This window comes from Oncorhynchus masou, chromosome 9 (genome assembly GCF_036934945.1).
Source record: "Oncorhynchus masou masou isolate Uvic2021 chromosome 9, UVic_Omas_1.1, whole genome shotgun sequence".
In the NCBI taxonomy this organism is placed as follows: domain Eukaryota; kingdom Metazoa; phylum Chordata; class Actinopteri; order Salmoniformes; family Salmonidae; genus Oncorhynchus; species Oncorhynchus masou.
Window position 1 is genome coordinate 74,487,957 of NC_088220.1, and position 22,312 is coordinate 74,510,268.

At 39.7% G+C, this 22,312-nt stretch overlaps 2 protein-coding genes across 5 annotated transcripts in view; both read left to right on the forward strand.

Annotated features, from left to right (window-relative positions):
• Positions 1-449: 449 nt before the first annotated feature.
• On the forward strand, positions 450-3,806 carry LOC135546621 (forkhead box protein L2-like). Its single transcript, XM_064975192.1, has one exon. It carries the CDS (start codon positions 767-769, stop codon positions 1,682-1,684), a length of 918 nt encoding a protein of 305 aa, XP_064831264.1. The 5' UTR covers positions 450-766; the 3' UTR covers positions 1,685-3,806.
• Positions 3,807-16,463: 12,657 nt separating this feature from the next.
• The window catches only part of LOC135546622 (phosphatidylinositol 4,5-bisphosphate 3-kinase catalytic subunit beta isoform-like), a 91,429-nt gene continuing 85,580 nt past the window's right edge, over positions 16,464-22,312 (forward strand). For 2 of the 4 annotated variants that reach the window (XM_064975195.1, XM_064975193.1), the window contains exon 1: positions 16,465-16,900. The gene's annotated coding sequence lies outside the window, so the exon portion shown is untranslated. Of the gene's footprint in view, positions 16,901-21,184; positions 21,471-22,312 lie in introns of those variants that run through there. The other 2 variants (XM_064975198.1, XM_064975196.1) reach the window with 2 other exon arrangements.

The window sequence follows — 22,312 nt, forward strand, 5'->3', positions numbered from 1 at the left end:
AGTTATGCATAGTCGATAGGCTATTATTTTTGTGCAAACTAACTATAAGTCAACATAAATACAGGAAGTAATAGTTGGCTATTTTGTCAAATATAACTCTGTCCCATGCAACAAGTGCTTTTTAATGTCATTGAAATTCATGAAATGATTTACGGTACATTGAAGTTCTCTTCCTCTTAATCATTTTTATTTGACACACTAACTTTTCTCTAAGCTGTTTCCTATTAATTTGCAATGAGTGGTATATTGTCTAAGCCCCACTATAACACGTGTTATTTTTGTACCGTGTGTGAATAGGAATATGTATTTGATAATGTGAAGTGGGCAGACAAGAGAGATTCCTCACCACGCAGCTGTAAACCAACAGAGGCGGAACTCGTCTAATGCGCTCAAATCACAGAGCAGTACGTCGCACGACGCACTGGAGAGCTACCGCCACTCGCAGGCCTACCGCCTGCCTGTGGGGGGAAAAAAGCGAAAAGGGCTGGGCTAAGAGAGGAATCAAACCACAACCTGGGCTGCGCTTCCATCACAAACCAGTTTGGGAGAAAGTATGTTCTAGAGGAGAGGCTAGTGCATAACAAGTCACAAACTGTGGCTCAAAACTCGAATTTCTCTGCGCGCTAAACGTTAAGGAGGCAGCGTCAGAGTTTTGTATTGGAGTCCATTTTGAGGTGCGAAGGCGAATATAATTTTCTGCAAGTGTAGATAATCGCGTTTGTTGTTCTGTATTTGTGCTGGATTTGTTTTTGTTTTGGTGTGCGCAATGATGGACACTTACCAAAACCCAGAGGATGACGCAATGGCCCTGATGGTCCACGACACCAACACCGCGAAGGACAAGGAGCGACCGAAGGAGGAACCGGTCCAGGAAAAGGGTTCGGAGAAAACGGACCCGTCTCAAAAACCACCATATTCGTATGTGGCTCTCATTGCCATGGCCATCCGAGAGAGCACAGAGAAGCGCCTGACTCTATCTGGTATTTACCAGTATATAATCACCAAATTCCCTTTCTACGAGAAAAACAAGAAAGGCTGGCAAAACAGTATCCGGCATAACTTGAGTCTGAACGAATGTTTCATCAAAGTTCCTCGCGAGGGAGGCGGCGAGAGAAAGGGGAATTACTGGACCCTTGACCCGGCGTGCGAGGACATGTTCGAGAAGGGAAACTACAGAAGGAGACGTCGAATGAAACGTCCCTTCAGACCTCCACCGACCCATTTCCAGCCCGGGAAATCCCTCTTCGGCGGTGATGGGTACGGCTACCTGTCCCCTCCAAAGTACCTGCAGTCCAGCTTCATGAACAACTCGTGGTCGCTGGGCCAACCGCCCACCCCGATGTCCTACACCTCCTGTCAGATGGCCGGTGGCAACGTGAGTCCAGTAAATGTGAAAGGACTGTCCGCTCCCTCCTCATACAACCCGTACTCCCGGGTGCAGAGCATGGGTCTCCCCAGTATGGTGAACTCTTATAACGGCATGAGCCATCACCACCACCCGCACGCTCACCATGCCCAGCAGCTGAGCCCGGCGACCGCTGCGCCTCCCCCGGTGTCCTCCAGCAACGGAGGTGGCCTGCAGTTCGCCTGCTCCCGCCAGCCTACGGAGCTCTCCATGATGCACTGTTCGTATTGGGATCACGAGAGCAAACACTCCGCGTTACACACGAGGATTGACATTTAGAGTTTACCAGAGGGCCACTTGTAAAATGGACTCTTGTGAGAGAAAGACAATAAGTCAATTCCTGTGTATTCAAAACAGAAACAAAATTATTTTTGAAGAGACAATACTATGACGGGCTCTTTTGATCCAAATAATGTACTGAACATTCATATGGAAAGACATCCAAGTGGGGATGGTGAGAGAATTTTCAAAAACTGTAAATTGTGAGATTAAGTGGTCACAACTAAGCACGAGGTAGCATAACTTTTTATTGCATTGGACAGAAGGCCGTGCTATTGTATGTTATATTTGTCAAATCCGACCAGTTCCCTTTTCACGGGGATACGAATTCCATGAAAACAAAACAAACAAACAAAACCCTCTCCATGTCTTGGAATTTTAAACATCACCTGAACGAGTGATAATTGAATTAGAACTCCTACGTATTTGAACCAGTATAGTGCACTGAGCGGACTCCAGCAAAACCAGGTGAAATGTTGATTCTTTAGCCTGTCTTTATTTTTTTTATTACCGTGTCACAGTTCTTACTCGGGATGCAGGTGGGGAGATAGGGCACCGTCAGAAGGAGCAATACCAAAGATGTGTTACTTCGGGGGTCATCGACTTTTTAGGCTTCGTGACCTCTGATAGAGATGGTTTGGTTTCCGATAACATTCAGTCCAGTGCCAGATTTTGTTAACCTTTCTTGTTTTTTTATAATCGTAATTATTTTTGTCTCATTCATGTTGGGACCATGTTAAATTAGCACTTTTCCCTCTTTTTCTAGTATTTTGAATTTCTTAATAAACTTGTATTTCTTTCAACGTAAAACATTGGTCATTAATTAATCGTTATTTTTGCAAAAACGGTATTGTCTAAACCACAAATTTCAACAATTATCAACGATAATATTATGTTCGTTATTATTATTATTAATATTATTATTATGTGGTCTATCACTAAACAAATGCATGGCCGTTATTATCCGGCTTGCAACGTAGGCTTAGAACTATACATTCCACAGATGAAGTTAATTGGAATTCTATCCGTGAAAGTTGTTCACTTAGGTCTAAACCCGAATGTGTATTTTTGTCTTGAAAATGTTCATGTTAAATTTCAGTTATTTCAACATGTTTGGCATGTAAATCCTTTGCGTAAAACATATCCAAACATCTAGCAGATGCGTAATACGGCCTAATAGTTTTGTACAGTTTAGCTAAAGTTTAGTTTACTGGTAGTTGGTTGTATATTTCAGTGTTTTACACTAAATATATATTCTTCAGTTCGAAAGTAGTTTTGGAAAATGCAATTGAATTCTAAAGCATTTGAACTGCTAAGCTATTAATTCGACCTTCATTTGATTCCAGTGCCAACCCTGTTGCTTAACACATGAAAACACTGCGTGGCCTGCTCTGGGAACTTGCATGCATTACAACTTTTGGCCAAAATGAAAGCGTGAACTTCTGCTTTATCTGAATAGTCTACATTCATTATTAGAGTTACAAAATACATCTACGGCAACTCATTTGTCAGCAGAGTGCAACAATTGAAGAGAGAAAATCAAAGAAAAAGCTGTGCGTGTTTAAGAAGACGTTGTGAACTTCAGAGGGTATTTTGGCAGTCGTTGTTCCGAGGGCGAATGCTTAGCAGAAACAGATGCTGCAGAAGTTAAGGGTCGCCATCCCAGTCATTCCATTTAATCATTATCCCCATATGATGTAGGCTAACCTCCATTATGTGTTTAAACGAATTGTGGCTTCAGCTCAGTGAGCTTTTCCAAGGAGCATGGAGGGTTTTCTCTGTGTGATTATCAACTGCTCATGCATAATTGCTCAGTGGCACTTGATTATTATTACTGTATTATTATTATTATAAATGAATGTCATTATTATTGTTATTATGATTATTATTATGGCCTGTTATTATCATTTACAATAAGGTGAATTTGGTGAACCAATGAGTTTAGTCATGGATGAATTCGAAATAATTTTGCCATCCACACGAAACAAATGTTCTGTTACACTATGTAGTTTACCATTACTGCACGATTCTTATCTAACGATTGACGGGGACTGACGTGTCTTACACATTGCTTGGCTATCAGTCGGGTTGTCCAGATATTCGAATAAATTATCCTAAGGCATGTTGGACAAATATTTTCAATTTATATAGCCTAGAACTTTATTGGCTTATCTGCTGGAAATCAAGCTATGTGTATCCATATGAGCTAAGACCATTTCTTACATATGAGCTAAGACCATTTCTTACATATGAGCTAAGACAAGTGACGTGTGAGTGGGCTGGGTTGAGCGCAAAGTAATGGATGGCACCATACTGTTTTCCAACATCTTTTGCTAAACAAACCATAAAACCTACTAAGCCTCTAGGCAATATGTCGTGTCGTGAACGTTTAAAACGTATTTCAGTCTCTACAATCCCTACACTTAACCGACCTACAGGCTACAAAACAAATACATCCGCCTAGATTGAAACGATGTTTCATGTTGATGCCTAATTTGCTATGGTCTATCACTGGAGAATGATGTTATAACTTTACACACGTCTATCGTTTTTGTCTGGACGCGCTGAATCAGATGTAGGCCTACGTGCACTTCCTCGTGAGGCCCACGAGAGCGGTTGCCAACCCTTGGGGCAGTGACGCTCTTGAAAAGAGAGACGTGGTGACGAGTGAGAAGCTTTCAATACACGTCTATTCTCACACCTCGTCCACCTATTATCCATTTCAACACACTCAGGTTCATACTCGAAGAGTTATCGGGTGACTCTCGTATGGTTTAAAACGTTTTTAAAATGATGATTTAAGGATTTTTATACATACAAGTTAGCACAAGTTGCCATTAATATATGATAACCAAATACTTGTTTGCTTGATATGCTTGTATGGATGCAAATGTGATGCGCACAGAGGATATTGTGACCCTTTAATTCGTTATTCATTGTGCGGGCAAGGTGAGTCACGAAAAGAGTACATGTCCTTGTCGTTTGTACGCTTGGAGAAGATGATTATGATGAAAATGAAACTCATGACTTATTGACCTATATAGTGTTTTCCCAGTTATAGTCTATGCCTTGAAGCACATTTGATAAACAGCCATTGTATATAAAGCAGTTATCATACTATCAGCAGGTGCATGTTTATTAATAGGCCTGGTGCCACTTTTGCATCGTTTTACTTTCAGCTGAAGGGCCTCGGTTGGGCATTAGCCCACCTTTGTAATCACATGTGTATGAGGCAATATGTAGATACATGCAGCCCAACAGAAAGCATAATGGTTAACGTTTTTAGCTTTCTGTGTGGGCGTATTCCATAACTGGAGAATAGATATGCATATGAGCCTATATAGCGTATTGAACTATGTGTATAGCATCCCTCGTTTAAACACAGACAACCAAGCGACCAATTTGTTATTTTTAACCTAAACAAATAGTCATTTAATGTATTTTGAATATCAGAGAATAAATCGCTTCGACCCACAAACGAAAGTAAATGCATTTAGCCATACATAGCCGAGAATGGAGGAAAATGCTTGTTGTGAAATTTCATGTGTGATTTATGTTGTTATAGCAGAAGCTAAATTCAACAAATCTTTGTAGGATATAAATAAATAAACATGAGAAACAACTCAATGTGTCATAATACTCATATTGATAATAGAAGACTGAATTAATTAGACCTGGAAAATGAACCTATATATAAGTCATCCAACTTTAGAATTGTGCACTCTAATACACATTTTTATTTAACTTAGGGACTAAAACCACCTCAGCAAAGAGGAAAAAGAACAAACATTCGTTCAAAGACATAGACTAATGAGTTGTTAGTTGTGCACTCATTCAAGCTCAGCGAAGCCACGTGGCGCTCCATCCCACAGATGTATTTACTGTACCTGGTATGTCTCTCTGTTTAGCGCGCTGGATGAGCAGCGCGCGTACAGCACTTTTGACACATCTCCATCCTGTGCGACATGGTTGGAATGAAGACCTAACTGTGTATATTTTCTGTTTCTTCACATTCATGTTTTCTAAACAACAAGGAGACAAGGGCGCGTATGAAAGGCCAGTGTATTATAAACATGCTTCTTAAATTCAGCGACCTGGTAAATGTACCATCTTCGGAGATTAGCCTACATTTAGCCGAAGATGGATATGTAATTAATATCTTGCTTTGTCTATTTATCCACCTGAACGTATTAATACATTCGTAAAATTATGATTATGGTAGCCTATATTAGAATAGTATAATAATTATAATTGTTAGCATCGCTATTTTCAACATTAAACATACAATATGTTGTATTAATTGTTACAATTCCACAGCCAACATTCATGCTGATGATATGAGCAGGAACAGGATTCTGAGTATGTCTGAGTATCGGTATAGAGGACCCGAACATGTCGTGTAAAACAATGTCCCGGCACATGCAACCGTAGAGTTGCGTTTTGTTTATTTACATTTGTTGAGTACACGCTTTGACAAAGACATGACCAATGCATTTTAGGCCTACTTTAGATGTTGCAATAGATCTTTCTCTTTTAGTTTACTGTTCGTACAGTATGCAGTGCCTTCAGAAAGTATTCACACCCTTGACTTTCCCCCCATTTTGTTGTGTTACAGCCTGAATCTAAAATTGATCAATTTTTTTTTTGTGGGGGGGTCACTGGCCTACACACAATACCCCATAATGTCAAAGTGGAATTATGTTTTTAGAAATTTTACAAATTAATGAAAAATGAAAAGCTGAAATGTCTTGAGTCAATAAGTATTTCAGGAGTAAAAATGTGCTTAAGTCACAAAATAGGTTGCATGGACTCACTCTGTGTGCAGTAATAGTGTTTCACACGATTTATGAATGACTACCTCTTCTGTGTAAGATCCATCAGTCGAGCACTGAATTTCAAACAGAGATTCAACCACAAAGACCAGGAAGCCTTTCCAATGCTTCGCAAAGAAGGGCACCTATTGGTAGATGGGTAAAAATACAATGGGTACAAATGTAATAAAAAGCAGACACTTAATATCCCTTTAGACATTGTGAAGCTAATAATTGCACTTTGGATCGTGTATCAATACACCCAGTCACTACAAAGTTACAGGCGTCATTCCTAACTAAGATGCCAGAGAGGAAGAAACCATAAGGTCAATGGTGACTTTAAAACAGTTACAGATTTTAATGGATGTTAATGGTAGTTACTTCACAATACTAACCTATTTGGCAAAACATGCATCCTGTTTGCAACAGGGCACTAAAGTAATGCTGCAAAAAATGTGTCAAAGAAATGTATTTTTTGTACTGAATACAAAGTATTTTGTTTGGGGCAAATCCAATACAACACATTACTGAGTATCACTCCATATTTTCAAGCATAGTGGTGGTTCCATGTTATTGGTATGCTTGTAATCGTTAAGGATTGGAGAGTTTGTCAGGATACAAAAGAAATGGAATGATGCTAAGCACAGGCAAAATACTAGAGGAAAACCGGGTTCAGTCTGCTTTCCACCAGACACTGGAGATATGAATTCACCTTTCGGCATGACAATAACCTAAAACAGAAGTTGCTTACCAAGAAGACAGTGAATGGCCAAGTTAGTGGCCAAGTTACAGTTTTGACTTAAATCTGCTTGAAAATGTATGGCAAGACATAAAAATCAATTTGACAGAGCTTGAAGAATTTAAAAAATAATAATGGGCAAATGTTGAAAAATCCAGGTGTGGAAAGCTCTTAGAGACTGTGGAAAGCTCCCTGTCAACTGTTTTAATTTTTTATTTTTACTAGGCAAGTCAGTTAAGAACAAATTCTTATTTTCAATGACGGCCTAGGAACATTGGGTTAACTGCCTGTTCGGGGGCAGAACGACAGATTTCTACCTTGTCAGCTCGGGGATTTGAACTTGCAACCTTTCGGTTACTAATCCGACGCTCTAACCACTAGGCTACCCTGCCGACCCGTTGTTTCTCAATCAGTGTTATAGGTCAGATAACTTTAGTTACCCTGCCAAAGGTGATTTCAACTCAGGGAGTCCAATACTTACTATATGTAATCAAGATATATTGATGTTTAGTTTTTAATGTATTTTTTATTTTTATTTTTACAAATGTTAGAAATTCTTCCACTTTGAGATTACAGAGTATTTTGTGTAGATCGTTGACAAAAAAATCAACAATTAAATCATTTTTAATCCCACTTTGTAACGCAACAAAATGCGGGAAAAAAGTCACGTGTGAATATTTTCTGATGGCACTGTATGTATGTGCATAAAACCAGACCCAATAACATTGTATGCACAGATACAGTATAACACACCAAGCATATCGCTCAAGATTGACTTAGAAATTGGACCTCTGTCCCTGTCCTGAAGTAGTCAGGAAATTCCTTAAAAACCAGCCACTAGAGGCAACAGTGAGCGCTATTTTCTTCAAGTAGGCTTGTGTTTTGGGAGTTGTGGACAAACCTTAACCCTTAACTTAACCATTGGGAATAAATGCCTAAACTTGCATGTTCAATCCCAGTGGTATACTTTTTAAAAATCCTATCCCAAACCTTAACTTCAAAATTTGACATTTGGAGAAACGAAATGATACTGAGCAAGAGGAGTCAATCCAGGGTGTCAAAAACAGTCCCATGACTCCGGATCCGAAGGTTGTATGTTCAATCCCAGTGGTAGACGTTCATTTAATTATTTGTATTTTTTAGCCATAGCCCAAACCTTAACCCTTAACTTAAATATTAGGAATGAATCCCTAAACATAATGGTTTAATCATATCCAAAACCTTAACCCTTAACTTCGAAATTTCACATTTGGAAAAATTGAATGATGCAGGAGTCGTCAACCTAACATGTCAAAAACACTTAGAATTTTGACTTTTGGAGCAACTTCGAAATTTAACGTTTGGAGAAACGTGGATAAACATCAGAATCTGAAGTAAATTTGGGAAAGCCGTGAGATTGTTTAAACACACACACACACACACATTTGCGGTGCATGGGGCGCATGCATGTCTTTGTTCAGTGTGTGGGTGCGACAGGTGTGCATTTTAACAGAAAGGTTGCCAGTTCAGCTGAGCTGAGCCAGACGCGCTGGAACAGTGGTCCTGCATGCGAGATGTCCCCACGGCTGCGGGAGATAAGAATAGCTCGAATCAGGAATTCCTCGCTCCTTCACTATATGGAACATGCAGATGCGGTAATTGCCATTTAATTAGGACTTAGAATAAAATATATAATATATAGTTTATATATAATTTAATCGGATCTCGATGGTCAGTGCTCTAACAGGCGTATTCACTCTCTCTTGGAAGCTCATTCATTTGATAATTTAGGAGAGATATGTAGGTCCCGAACATGTCATACCTTGGGTTACGGAGTAGGCAAAAATTAGGTACCATAGTAGCCTGGCGTTTAAATAACTCTTTATAAACATTTGATCCATATTACCAACAGAAAGCACGAAACACGTGAGTGCTTATAAAACATTCAAACTTAAAACATTAAAACACACAAACTATTATGGTGGCACGTGTAAAACTATCACAACAATGCTTGCATCACTTTACTGAAGAGGATTGCATTTGAATAGGCCTCACGTGGAGTCCAAATGATATCCACATTTCCAAATGTATACGATACCTTTAATTGCAATGCAGTACATATTATTCCTGTAAGTTTCTCATATACATGAATTCAAAACAGTTGCTTATATCAGGAGTTCACTGTATCTTAGCTGAAGAGTCTTGCACCGCATTATGGAGCGTTGAATTGAATTAGCATACGTCAAAAATGTGTAAACCTATTAAGCTATGCGAGGCTTATGCACACTATTACACTAATTATGATACCATAATAATAAGACATGAAAACTATTACAAAACCAAAATAAATAATCATATTGGTACAACATGTAAATTAGCCTAATCATAAACTTTCTGCAAAACAAGGCTATTGAGCGTGCTCTTCTGAGTAGGCACCCAATGTAGACAACATTTCAGTATGGAGTGTAGTTAAATCACAACTCGTAAAGCCTTTATCATGAAGTAAAACGTTTATTTTTATTTGTATGATGATGATGATGATGAAGAGCCTCATACTCAAGTCAGGCACAAATCTGTTTGTTTTTTTACAACCTTAGCTTGTCCGTCGGGATAGCCTATATGTCTACAGTGCATTCAGAATTCCTACCCTTGAATTATTACACATTTTGTTGTGTTACAGCCTGAATTACAGAAATATCTAATTTACATAACTATTAACACCCCTGAGTCAATACTTTGTAGAAGTACCTTTGGCAGCGATTACAGCTTTGAGCCTTTTTGGATAAGTCTCTAAGAACTTTGCACACCTGGATTGTACAATATTACAAATTCTTCAAGCTCTGTGAAGTTGATTGTTGATCATTGCTAGACAGCCATTTCCAAGTCTTGCCATATCTTTTCAAGCCAATTCAAGTCAAAACTGTCTTGGTAAGTAACTCCAGTGTAGATTTGGCCTTGTGTTTTAGGTTATTGTTCTGCTGAAAGGTGAATTTGTCTCCCAGTGTCTGTTGGAAAGCAGACTGAACCAGGTTTTACTCTAGGATTTTGCCTTTGCTTTTTTTTCTGTTGCAATATTACTTCAGTGCCTTGTTGCAACAGGAAACCAGAAGGCTGAATTGGACAATTTTCCTGCATGTCCTGCTAAGCATTCAAAATGTAAGGAGTACTTTTGGGTGTCAGGGAAAATATATGGAGTACAAAGTACATTATTTTCTTTAGGAATGTAAATGAAGTAAAAGTACAAGTTGTCAAAAATAGAGTAAAGTACAGATACCAACCCAAAATACTTAAGTAGTGTAGACACATTTGAAGTATTTTTACTTAAGTACTTTACACCACTGGTGTGTGTGTGTCGGTGTGAGAGGAATGGGGGTACACACATGCCTTGCATCCAATGGGGGTCAAAAGGATGTTTTTATTATTTCTTTATTATTTCATGATGAGGTGAAAAGGTTTCGCACAATGTTTGTTTTTGTTTTTGCGTGTCTTTCCGTTGAGCACCCAGTGAACAACCGTGATTGTATCCTTTGTTGTGCTCTCAGAGATGACAGATTATAATCAAAAAGACGAATGAGGTCAAATCATTCTCACAGAACACATTTGACCCTCAAGTTCTTCCTCCATCCAACCCCTCTCGCCAGGCGTACCTGAACACGTTTTGGGAACGCCAGTGTGCGTGCGTTCATCCCCGGCTCGTGAGGTGACAGGCGAGTGCGGCAGCTGCGCACGCTAGGGCACCCCCGGACACCCGAGTCACTCACAGGTTGCCAGTTTCCCAATGCTCTCACACAATGGAATTTATGGCATTCTTGGGAATGTTTGAGAATTAAGCTCAACCGTTTCCATTTGGACGCAGCCCACATCACCCCAAACCAATTGAAAAGGAGAGTGGGGTCACCACTGTTTGGTATACACTAGCTCGAAACAGGAAAATATGAAAAGATTTGATTCGCAGAAAATCCGGCAATTGTTAGGATCAGCGTGAGTTTTCCCCTCCCTTGTACCAGAAATACTAAAAGTTAATTCGGTCCAAAAGCTTTGTCCTATTTATATGACATTGCAAACACGTTTTTTTTTCTTTCTGAGCATCCCTTGGTGGATCTCCAATGTAATCTACTCGTCACACTGATCTACGTGACGTTTTCAATTACAGTGGATTTTTTATCTTAATGAAAAGCCAGAGAAACAATAAATTACATGAAATAATAACCGAATCTACCAAAATAATAATGACGATGTGTTTTGATACACTACGATAGATTATAAATAGTAAATACACACACGGGTTTGTTGACAGGACCCTCGGCCAAAAGAAGACAGAAGTTAATTAAACGTATATAATTAATACGTGACTATAAATACGCAAGATGAGCTGCCATCCACTCAGGGAGAATGACTAACCGTGTACCCAGGGTAACATCACGCACCGACTTCTCTCTCTCCCCGCCACAATGGGGCCACCAAAATGTCACCTCGCACCACTGCCAAGGAACAGGGCATCGTTTATAGGCTATGGTGCTCCGCGCGTGTCTACAAATAAGTCTGGAGCTCCAGAAATGTGGGGTAACACTGTAAGGGAATACTTATGGGTGATTCATTTATGTGCATTTCATAAATGTTTCCTATTTGTAATTTACATAAATAATTGGCATATGGGTTGAAATTGTAGAACTTCAAATAGTTGCATACCTGGGACTGGGCTATATGACCATCTGAAATTCAATGGAATATAGGCTAGTTTAGGATAAATCCATGTATCACCATGTTCAAACTGCTTGAATTGTACCTTCACACAATCTGCTGAATGACCACTGGCTTACCTCTGACTGGCAGAAGTGGCTGGCCGCTTCTGCAAAGGGAAATGCGATACACTCTAAAAAAAACACTTCCCCTTCTCTTGATTATGAGCTCTAAATTGCTTTGTCGGTTTTTAAATGCGAATCCTTTTCCCATAGTGCCCGTTGATGGAGGCTATTTTTAACCTCTTCCCCTCTTTGTGCTTTAAGAAAACTTCTGGTGAATTGGCAAGAGTGGGCTAAGCAGCTCTCCGGGGCCATTTCTAATTTCCACGGATTAATCGTGAAACCTGGGACCCTTGGGGCCCATTATAGCTCAACACCTGCTAAACAGAATTTTAATTACATATTTGTATTGTTTAGTTTCAGGTATGTGTCTACATCCATTTTCATTGAGAAATATGACATATTAGACTTGCCTGACGACTCACCCTGAATTTAATTTCTCAGCTCTATCGATCCTACCGCCTACACATATTGTCTGAAACTGCTATTCTAGAAGTCGTTTGTGTGAATTTAAAATGAGGGGCGTTGTACAAAACCAATTAATCAGCGATTAAATAATCTCTAACAAATCTAACCAATCAGAGCATCAAAGTGAATAACTTGATCACTAAAGTCTGGCCACACCTATTGGTTTCTGGAACCAATCAGAAAGGACAGAATGTGTTCCCATTCTACAAATTCATGGAGACTCATCATTGATAAGAAACATCAGTTGGCTGGAGCAATGTGGATGGGGTTGCCAGGCTCACTTGGCGTTTTGTATAAGGATAAAACATACTAAAACAAGCATATCCTTAGGTGCCCTTCTACCACAACAATTATAATATATTGACTTTGAATGTTGTTGTCCTAGGGCTGGGGTGCTGGTCAGTGTTTCCAATTCACTCCTTCTGTACCCCTGAAAGAGTCTGTTTCCACATGCCAGTTTGGGGCCACATCCATTCTCTAGGGGCACACCCCTGTAAACCATTACACGTTGCATGGTTCCATTCTGTGTTCATTAAATGCTTCATTAAACATCACGGATACAGGAATTATTTAGAAAAATGACCAGCATATCCAGGCTAGAGGTATAGGACCAGGATGTAGTGACATGGCACTATGCAGGTGATTTAACTAGCCCAGTTAAAACACAATAATGCATATAATTGCATGTTGATTACGACATGATTTTCACGAGTTATGTCATTTTCTATGTACTGTACCATCAAGAACGATGAGGATGTCTCTCCAGTGAGTCTTTCTCTCCATTGGCTGTGTATGTGCATAAAACAGGAAGCTTGCCTTAAGCTTGACCCTGGGTCTCCAACTCTCCAATCAAGCGTAGCCTCGTCACATCCCAGATCCCATCACAGTACAATCCAATTTCAGCCACAGAAACAACGTATTTCTTTCAAACAATTACATACCTCTTGGCAAGGGCTCACAATTAAACAAATGATTACATTTTGATACCCGTAATTATACGCATTCGCATGAGGTCTCCTTTCAAATCCAATGTGCTTTTTATTACACGCTTATCTCGTGTTATGAGATTATGCAGCGAGCAGGTTTGGATTGAGTTACGGTACATTTAATTGAATAAGAGGAGAATAACTCCGTAATAGAAGCATGCTGGAGTCAGCCATACAGCGATCTGGCCATTCCCTTTGAGCCCGGATTATGTTTAGCAAATTTAAGATAATGAGAATGTTATGGGGGGGCTGCCTATGTAGGCCATATGACACATGACACAGCCTGTCCATGGCTCTGGCCAGCTTCACAGAGCAGAAGGTTTCCTTTGAAAGACAATCTATTTCATTAGTCATATTCCCAGCTTGCCTCAGAGGCTGGGAATGGTTTGGAAAGCTGCATGTGAGGGCTGCTTGTATATAACCACCACTTTATCAACCAACAGGGGTTCAATTGGGGTATTGTATTCAGTGGGGCTGTCCTCAAATTGGTGGCATTTTTATTATGATGTTTTAGAGGCATGTATTACATTCCCACTGTAGGCTGCTGTCTCCCATGCTGATGTGGTGGAACCAAAGTCACCAAGTGACTTCACAATACTTACAGTATTCTATTCATGCTTGTATACTTATTTACATTCTTAGGCTTACTATTTTACAAATGTAATAATGAGGGGTAGGGGTATATTTTTTAGGTTTCAGCCAATGAGGGAAGCTTACATTCAATTCATGACTTTTACTGAATGAAAACTAGGCATGCTCTTGGCCGTGAACCTGGCCCTACAAAATATATTTAGAGGTCTTTGGGATAAAGGTTGATGCACATTCTAGGATGCTATGTACCGCCCTCTTCTGGAATTAAATATTATACTACACCAAATAATGAAAGTGCTTCTTGAAGTTCAATAATGTGTGTGTGTGTGTTTGAGATAGAGAGAGACTGAAGTGGCATTGGAAATGGTAAACATTTCCATCCATCAGATTAAAGCTCTAGGAGAAATGTCTCACATATTCCACATGTTTATGAAATCTGGGGTCATATGAGTTTAGTAATGTTATTTTTCAATCAGTGTTATAGGTCAGACAACTTTAGTAATGTTATTTCTCAATCAGTGTTATAGGTCAGACAACTTTAGTAATGTTATTTCTCAATCAGTGTTATAGGTCAGACAACTTTAGTAATGTTATTTTTCAATCAGTGTTATAGGTCAGACAACTTTAGTAATGTTATTTCTCAATCAACTTTAGTAATGTTATTTCTCAATCAACTTTAGTAATGTTATTTTTCAATCAGTGTTATAGGTCAGACAACTTTAGTAATGTTATTTCTCAATCAACTTTAGTAATGTTATTTCTCAATCAACTTTAGTAATGTTATTTCTCAATCAACTTTAGTAATGTTATTTCTCAATCAGTGTTATAGGTCAGACAACGTTAGTAATGTTATTTCTCAATCAGTGGTTATAGGTCAGACAACTTTAGTAATGTTATTTTTCAATCAGTGTTATAGGTCAGACAACTCTAGTAATGTTATTTCTCAATCAGTGGTTATAGGTCAGACAACTTTAGTAATGTTATTTCTCAATCAGTGTTATAGGTCAGACAACTTTAGTAATGTTATTTCTCAATCAGTGTTATAGGTCAGACAACTTTAGTAATGTTATTTCTCAATCAGTGTTATCGGTCATATGAGTTTTTTTTTTTACCTTTATTTTACTAGGCAAGTTAGTTAAGAACAAATTCTTATTTTCAATGACAGCCTAGGAACAGTGGGTTAACTGCCTGTTCAGTGGCAGAACGACAGATTTGTATTTCTCAATCAGCGTTATAGGTCAGATAACTTTAGTAATGTTATTTCTCAATCAGTGTTATCATCACCCACACATTACATCCTATTCCCCATACAGTGCACAGCATTTGACCATCTCTGGAACACTACTGGTTAGTTCTGCATTATCTCCTTTCCTAAACTCACTCATGGGGTGTGTTCAGTATGACGGTGTGCAACGTTGAATTCAACGGAAACGGTACTGAACAACTGAACAACCAGTTGAAAATCTGATGGTGGTCCAGAGGGGGATTACCATATGGTACGCTGCATGGGTTTTGCTATTTCAAATGGTCATACGCATATTAATAAGGCCACACTTTGTTGCAAACTTACCAAAAGGGAGCAAACGTACCTCAAAGACTGTTAAACGGTGCTCACTGTTTTGGGGGAACCCTTCGTTCAGTACAAACCTTCACTCAACGTAGCAAACATTGAATCGAACTGAACGCATCCCTGTTCTCGGTCAAGAATGACGTAAGAAAATGTATTCGTTTATATAACCAAGCCAGCAGGGGGCATCACAGCTCTTTCATTAATCGGTTACTTTTCTCCCTGCTTCAACGGTGGACTAATGTATCTGACCAAATAATATTTTTTTCTTGCGTTTTGCCACTGTGCTTGACAAAATATGATGGATCAGAGGACATACGACCAACTTGCCAAAGGGTCAACTTGCTGCCCCTTCAATTGATGATGAGGCAACTGACTTGTGTTGCATGGTGCACACATTATTATTCAATGAATAATACCTAATAAAATACCCCTGGCTTATCATTACTTTCTTTGAGACGGTTTAAGTCATAACCATGATGAATCATGTAGCCTAGTTTAATGTGGACTATTAGCCTATGGGGCTACATGTTGGTTATGTAGGCCTATTCATAGTAGGCTAAGCTATATATTAATGCACTGCCTTTACAGTTATTAGCATTAAAAATAAGGCATAGTGTACCTATTTTTTTTAAAAACAGCATCACAACCAGGCAGGCACCAGCTGGCACAGAAAGTCCTGTATAATGACTGGCTCAAGACAACACGCGACCCCCTCCCAAAATAATGCACCGGGATAATCGACGCGCCTTTGGCAGCGTTGGAATGTTACAACTGGCAAATTCCACTCGCGTTTTTTCCCATCTCAATTAGTTGGAGAGGTTTCAGAACTTTGTGTTTCCGGGTGAAATCTCTAGCCCGAAGTTACATGCCGGGGATATGAACATAGGAGATGCAAAGCCGGCTGAGCACTAGGCGGCTGCAAGAACAGTGTAGGCTACGCAGGGAGGGGGAGAAAGGGAAGGGAGAGAATAAGAAAAAAACGAACAGCAACTGAGCTGTGCGTTTTTCACCTTCTGAAAAACAGGAAGCCAACGCCGATCTGCCTACCTGGCCGCATTGTCCTGCAGGGAGAAGACAGCGGGCTCTCACGGCTCTTGCCACGCATCGGCATATTCTGTTTCTAAAGCCTAACTCTCGTTCTTGTGGATTCAAACGCGAGAAAACCTGTCGTTCTTGTGGATTCAATCGAGAGAAAACAACTTTTAACTAGGCCTATTTCCTCATTCGTACGGTCGTTATTTTCATATTCCCAACAAGAATATCACTCAAGGTAAGTCCCTGGCACTATTCCATCGCTTCCTCGAATTAGTAGGCTAGCCTACATGGAGTCATTGAGCAAGTCGACCGAGGTGGAGTTGAAGTGCTATGTTGTGTCGAGACCTCACCCAGATTGTTGTTTGAAGTTATAAGCTACATTTGCACTTTTGTCGGGAAAAGATTCGTTTCCTATTTTTGTCAAACAATAGGCAACGTTTCGAAACGAGTTTAATGATTGGTTTGCTCTCTGAGCACCCAATGACGCTTTCTGCCTTATCCCTAGTGTTCTCATCCGTAAGTTTCGCCCACACCAGGGACCATGTGAACTACAAACCCCCCGAGTTAGGTAGACAATGCAAAATATCACCGGATTGTAGTCGTTTATTAATATGGGCCTTTGAAAGTAGCGACATGTTTTGGTCTCAAAATGATTAATCTATTTATTTTACAATGCAGCTGGGTCGGGTATGTTAGGTGTCGTTGTATAATATTCTTTGGTGACTTGTCATTAAAACTCTGGTTTGACGCAGTCGCTGCTGCTTTTCGCCTGATCTCAGTCTATACAGAACCACGGTTTGACTATAGGCTACGGATGACACGATGGGGACATGTTTAGGCTACACTTGATAACATAGATTTTCTTTGCTGTCGGTTATGTCATGATTAATTTATGTAATCTATGCCTTCGCGTTCTCAAACGGAAGGGAATTCCGCCGTGGAACATTGGCAGAGTGGTAAAATAGGGCAAGTCTCATCGACGTTTGTCTCGCGGTAGTTTTAAAACCGGGAAGTTTTTGGTGAGGCTGGGTAGAATTTAGCAGTTGACCGGTGGATAGTGCATTTCTGGAGTAGAGTCATGATTGCCTGCCTGTCAATGCCGTTATAGATGACTGTCTGCCATGTCCCCAAAAATGTATGAATATGTTATTCAAGTAATTGTTGTAGCACATTGTTTGTCATTTTCGCCAGGCCTTTTGTCCCACTTTGTCAGCTTATAGGCCTCTGCTAGCACTTGGATAGGCTATGTCCGAGCACACTTGGTGACAAAAAACAAATGTCTAGTACTGTAATTCCAAGCGACCTATGTCTTTGAGACTTTGACATAGTTATTGCTTAGCCAATGTGATGACGCACCTTACCTGTCTTTTATAATATTAAATATTAGTGAATTAAGTGTCGCAATTTTACATATATTTCATGAACTCAAATGCTCATGCAAGTTTGAGCATGTCTATCTCAGATTTTCTCCTTTAAGGAGCAATATTAACCTTTTGTGCGACCTGACGAAATTCACATTGACAGATCTATAACTTATATATTTCTTTCTCGTTGAAAACAAGTCTAAGACGTGGTAGATCTGTCCTATGTGCACTATTTCTATGCTTCTCTTGTCTTAAGTTTCATTTTTGCATCTTTTACTTTAGGTTGTGTACACCAGCTTTAAACAGCTGAAAATGCTATATTTTTGGTTTTGGTAAAGATATTTTACAGTGGTTAAGATGGCACAATTATTATACTTGGTTGTTTTGTCACATACTGAAATTAGGTAAACTATTTTAATTTTAGCGACCAGGAAATGGTGGAGTGGTTTTTGAATAATGCATTTTAAAGTAGGCCAGGTCTAATGATTTGGCAGCATATTCTATAGTGGTTAAAGTGGATATGAACAGTATGTGACTTAGCTTCACTGTATGACTGAGATGTGTCGATTTGGTCCACACACCCGTTTCACTCCCATTCAAGATAAGACAACGGAATTGACATGTGTTACACCTCAAGACATGTTTCTCTCTTCTTTCTTTACCATCTCACTCCACACACAAATCCCATTGCTCTATTATTGTCTAAATAATCATTGGATTCAGACTGTGTGTGTTGGTTTTGTGAATCAGTGCCTGGCTGGGACCGAAGCACCATGTGACAGTAAGTCAGTAAGCATCCCAGCCGGACGAGACGAGGGAGCCATGATGTCACAGGTCAGGGGACCGTCGGGGACACAAATAGGAGTGTGTGTCAACTATAGTGTGGCTATGAGAGCAAATTACAACACACACACACACACACAGCCCCCGGAGCACTAACACACGGGGTCTGGGGGAGAGGTGGTGGCGACTAGAGCCATGAATGGAGCATTTCTCTCAGTCATGTGAGAGAGAACTCTGTTCCTCCGAGGGGACAATTTGTCTGCATAAACACTTAATAAACACACTTGACTTATTTCCACATACAGTACACAAGCACATACACGCACACAGACACACACACACTGTTCTGGTAGCTGTGCTCTACATACACACACTATTTTAAGAGTTTTCCCAGAGGGTGGCCAACAAATTATATTTCAGAGCTTTAATGCACTTATCGGAAAGAAAGGTTAGATCTGAATTGTCTGTGAGTGATAATATTAAACTATTAAAAGGGTTTGTGTGTAGCCTCATGATTGTACTGTGTTCAATAGTGCAGAAAGCGAGGATCATTGGTGAACACGTCATGATTAAGTTGACATTTGGAGCTCTGATTGTATACAGATAATGTTAAGTATTTACTGTAGCTTCTCATTGAAATGTGTCTACTAATCAATTGGACTTGTATTTAGTTCTCTCTTGAAGGATAATGTTATTTTGAGTTGGTCTGTTAACCCTGTGGGAAACAGAGGAGAGATGTTTAATCTGGCTGCTGGCCAGGCAGCCCCATGTTGGGCGGGGCTGTTCTCAAGCCCCCTCTGAGGTGGTGGGTGGGGGGGGCACTGATAACGCTGCTGACGTCAGTCTCCTTAACAATGCAGCCCTTTAGACAACCTGCTATTTACTCCACAACCAGGCCTCTCCTAAGAAACTTAATGACGGAGTAAAAGTTATTAAAAGATCTGCGTCGCATGAGAACTTTGATCTCCTCATAGTGAACAGTGATGGCTAAAAGGACTTGTTTTCTACGGTTCCTACACCTTTAAATTAGCCAGTTGCAGTGTGTGTGTGTCTCCTCTTCTGGCATGGGAAACATGTTAACATTGCAAAGCAAGTGAAGTAGATGATATACAAAAGTGAAATAAAGAACAGGTAACATTACACTCACAGAAGTTCCAAAAGAATAGACATTACACTGTCATGTCTATATACAGTGTTGTAATGATATGCAAATAGCTAAAGTACAAAAGGGAAAATAAATAAACAAATATAGGTTGTAATTGCAATGGTGTTTCTTCTTCACTTGCTTGCCCTTTTCTTGTGGCAACAGGTCACAAATCTTGCTGCAGTGATGGCACACTGGTATTTCACCCAGTAGATATGGGAGTTTATCAAAATCGGGTTTGTTTTCAAATTCTTTATCTGTAATCTGAGGGAAATCTGTGCCTCTAATATGGTCATACATTTGGCAGGAGGTTAGGAAGCGGTGCTCAGTTTCCATCTCATTTTGTGGGCAGTGAGCACATAGCCTGTCTTCTCTTGAGAGTCAGGTCTGCCTTCAGCGGCCTTTCTTAATAGCAAGGCTATGCTCACTGAGACTGTACATAGTCAAAGCTTTCCTGTGTACTCTCCGTTTTGGGCTAAATAGCATTGTATTTCTGTGTTTTTGTTAAGTCTTTCCAATGTGTCAAGTATTCTTCATGTAAATGTACTCACCACCTGCCTGTTTATACAATACAGTTGAGGTTGGGTGTGTTTTGTACAGTAGTCAGTGTTCTTGTTAAAGGAATGAGACACCTGCATCTGCAAATTCTGCTGCCACCATCCCCCTCAACTGTCCCCTCGCTCCCTAACTGGTTCACACACACTTCCTGCTGTCACAGTCAAATGGAATCACCCCTCACAGCCATTGATGGCTTGTGTAATATTCTCTTGGAAATCTGAAAGGAAGCCAGTGTGTGAGCAGCTGTGCTCCTGTGTGTGTATGTTTGGGGTGGGTGTGTGTCATGCCCCATCAAACAGTTGTATCCCACGAGCCAACTACCTTCTGTGGCTTAATTTCCTCGGCTGTTCTCTTACTGGACATGTCATACTTCCTATATGTCTGCCTGTCCTGTATATGCTCATTAAAGCACCACTATATGTGTAATATATATATGTGTATGTATATGTATATGTATGTATATATGTGTGTGTAATATATATGTATGTATGTGTGTGTGTAATATATGTGTATATGTATATATGTATGTATATGTGTATATATGTATATGTATATATGTATGTATATATATATATGTATGTATGTATGTGTGTGTAAAAAAAAAAAAAAAATATATATATATATAATATAATTACACATATAGTGGTGCTTTAATGAGCATATACAGGACAGGCAGACATATAGGAAGTATGACATGTCCAGTAAGAGAACAGCCAGGAAAGTGGAATTATCCACTTTCCTGCTTCACAAGCCAAGACCTGCAGAGGAATTCCGAGAGGAGGGAGGAGGAGCGATGAACATCGGGGAGAAAGGAAGAGGCAGAAAGGAGAGGTACAGCTATGCAGGCAGACAATAAAGGCGGATAGAAGGGGTGGTTAATATACATTAGTTTTAGAAGTCGACCGATTTAGATTTTTCAGCGCTGATACCGATTTATTGGAGGACAAAAAAAGACGGTACCTATGTGTTTTTGTTGTTTTTTTACATGTAAAGTAATAATTACAATTACAACAATACTGAATGTACACGTATTTTAACTTAATACACCAATAAAATCAATTTAGCCTCAAATAAATAATGAAACGTGTTAATTTTGGTTTAAATAATGCAAAAACAAAATTTAGGAGAAAAAAGTGCAATATGTGCTATGTAAGAAAGCCAACGTTTCAGTTACTTGCTCAGAACATGAGAACATGTTAAAAGGAACCACCAACTTTCATATGAGTCTTCAATATTCCCAGGTAAGAAGTTTTAGGTTGTAGTTATTATAGGAATTATAGGACTATTTCTCTCTCTACCATTTGTATTTCATATACCTGACTATTGTATGTTCTTATAGGCACTTTAGTATTGCCAGTGTAACACTATAGCATCCATACCTCTCCTCGCTCCTACCTGGGCTCGAATCAGGAACGCAACGACAACAGCCTCCCTCGAAGCAGCGTTACCCATGCAGAGCAAGGGGAATAACTACTCCAAGTCTCAGAGCGAGTGACGTTTGAAACATTATTAGCGCACACCCCGCTAACTAGCTAGCCATTTCACATCACATCGGTTACACCAGCCAAATCTCGGGAGTTGATAGGCTTGAAGTCATAAACAGTGCAATGCTGTTTGAATGAATGCTTACGAGCCTGCTGGTGCCTACCATCGCACAGTCAGACTGCTCTATCAAATCATAGACTTAATTATAACATAACACAGAAATGCGAGCCTTAGGTCATTAATGTGGTTGAATCCGGAAACTATCATCTCAAACAAGACGTTTATTCTTTCAGTGAAATACGGAACCGTTCCG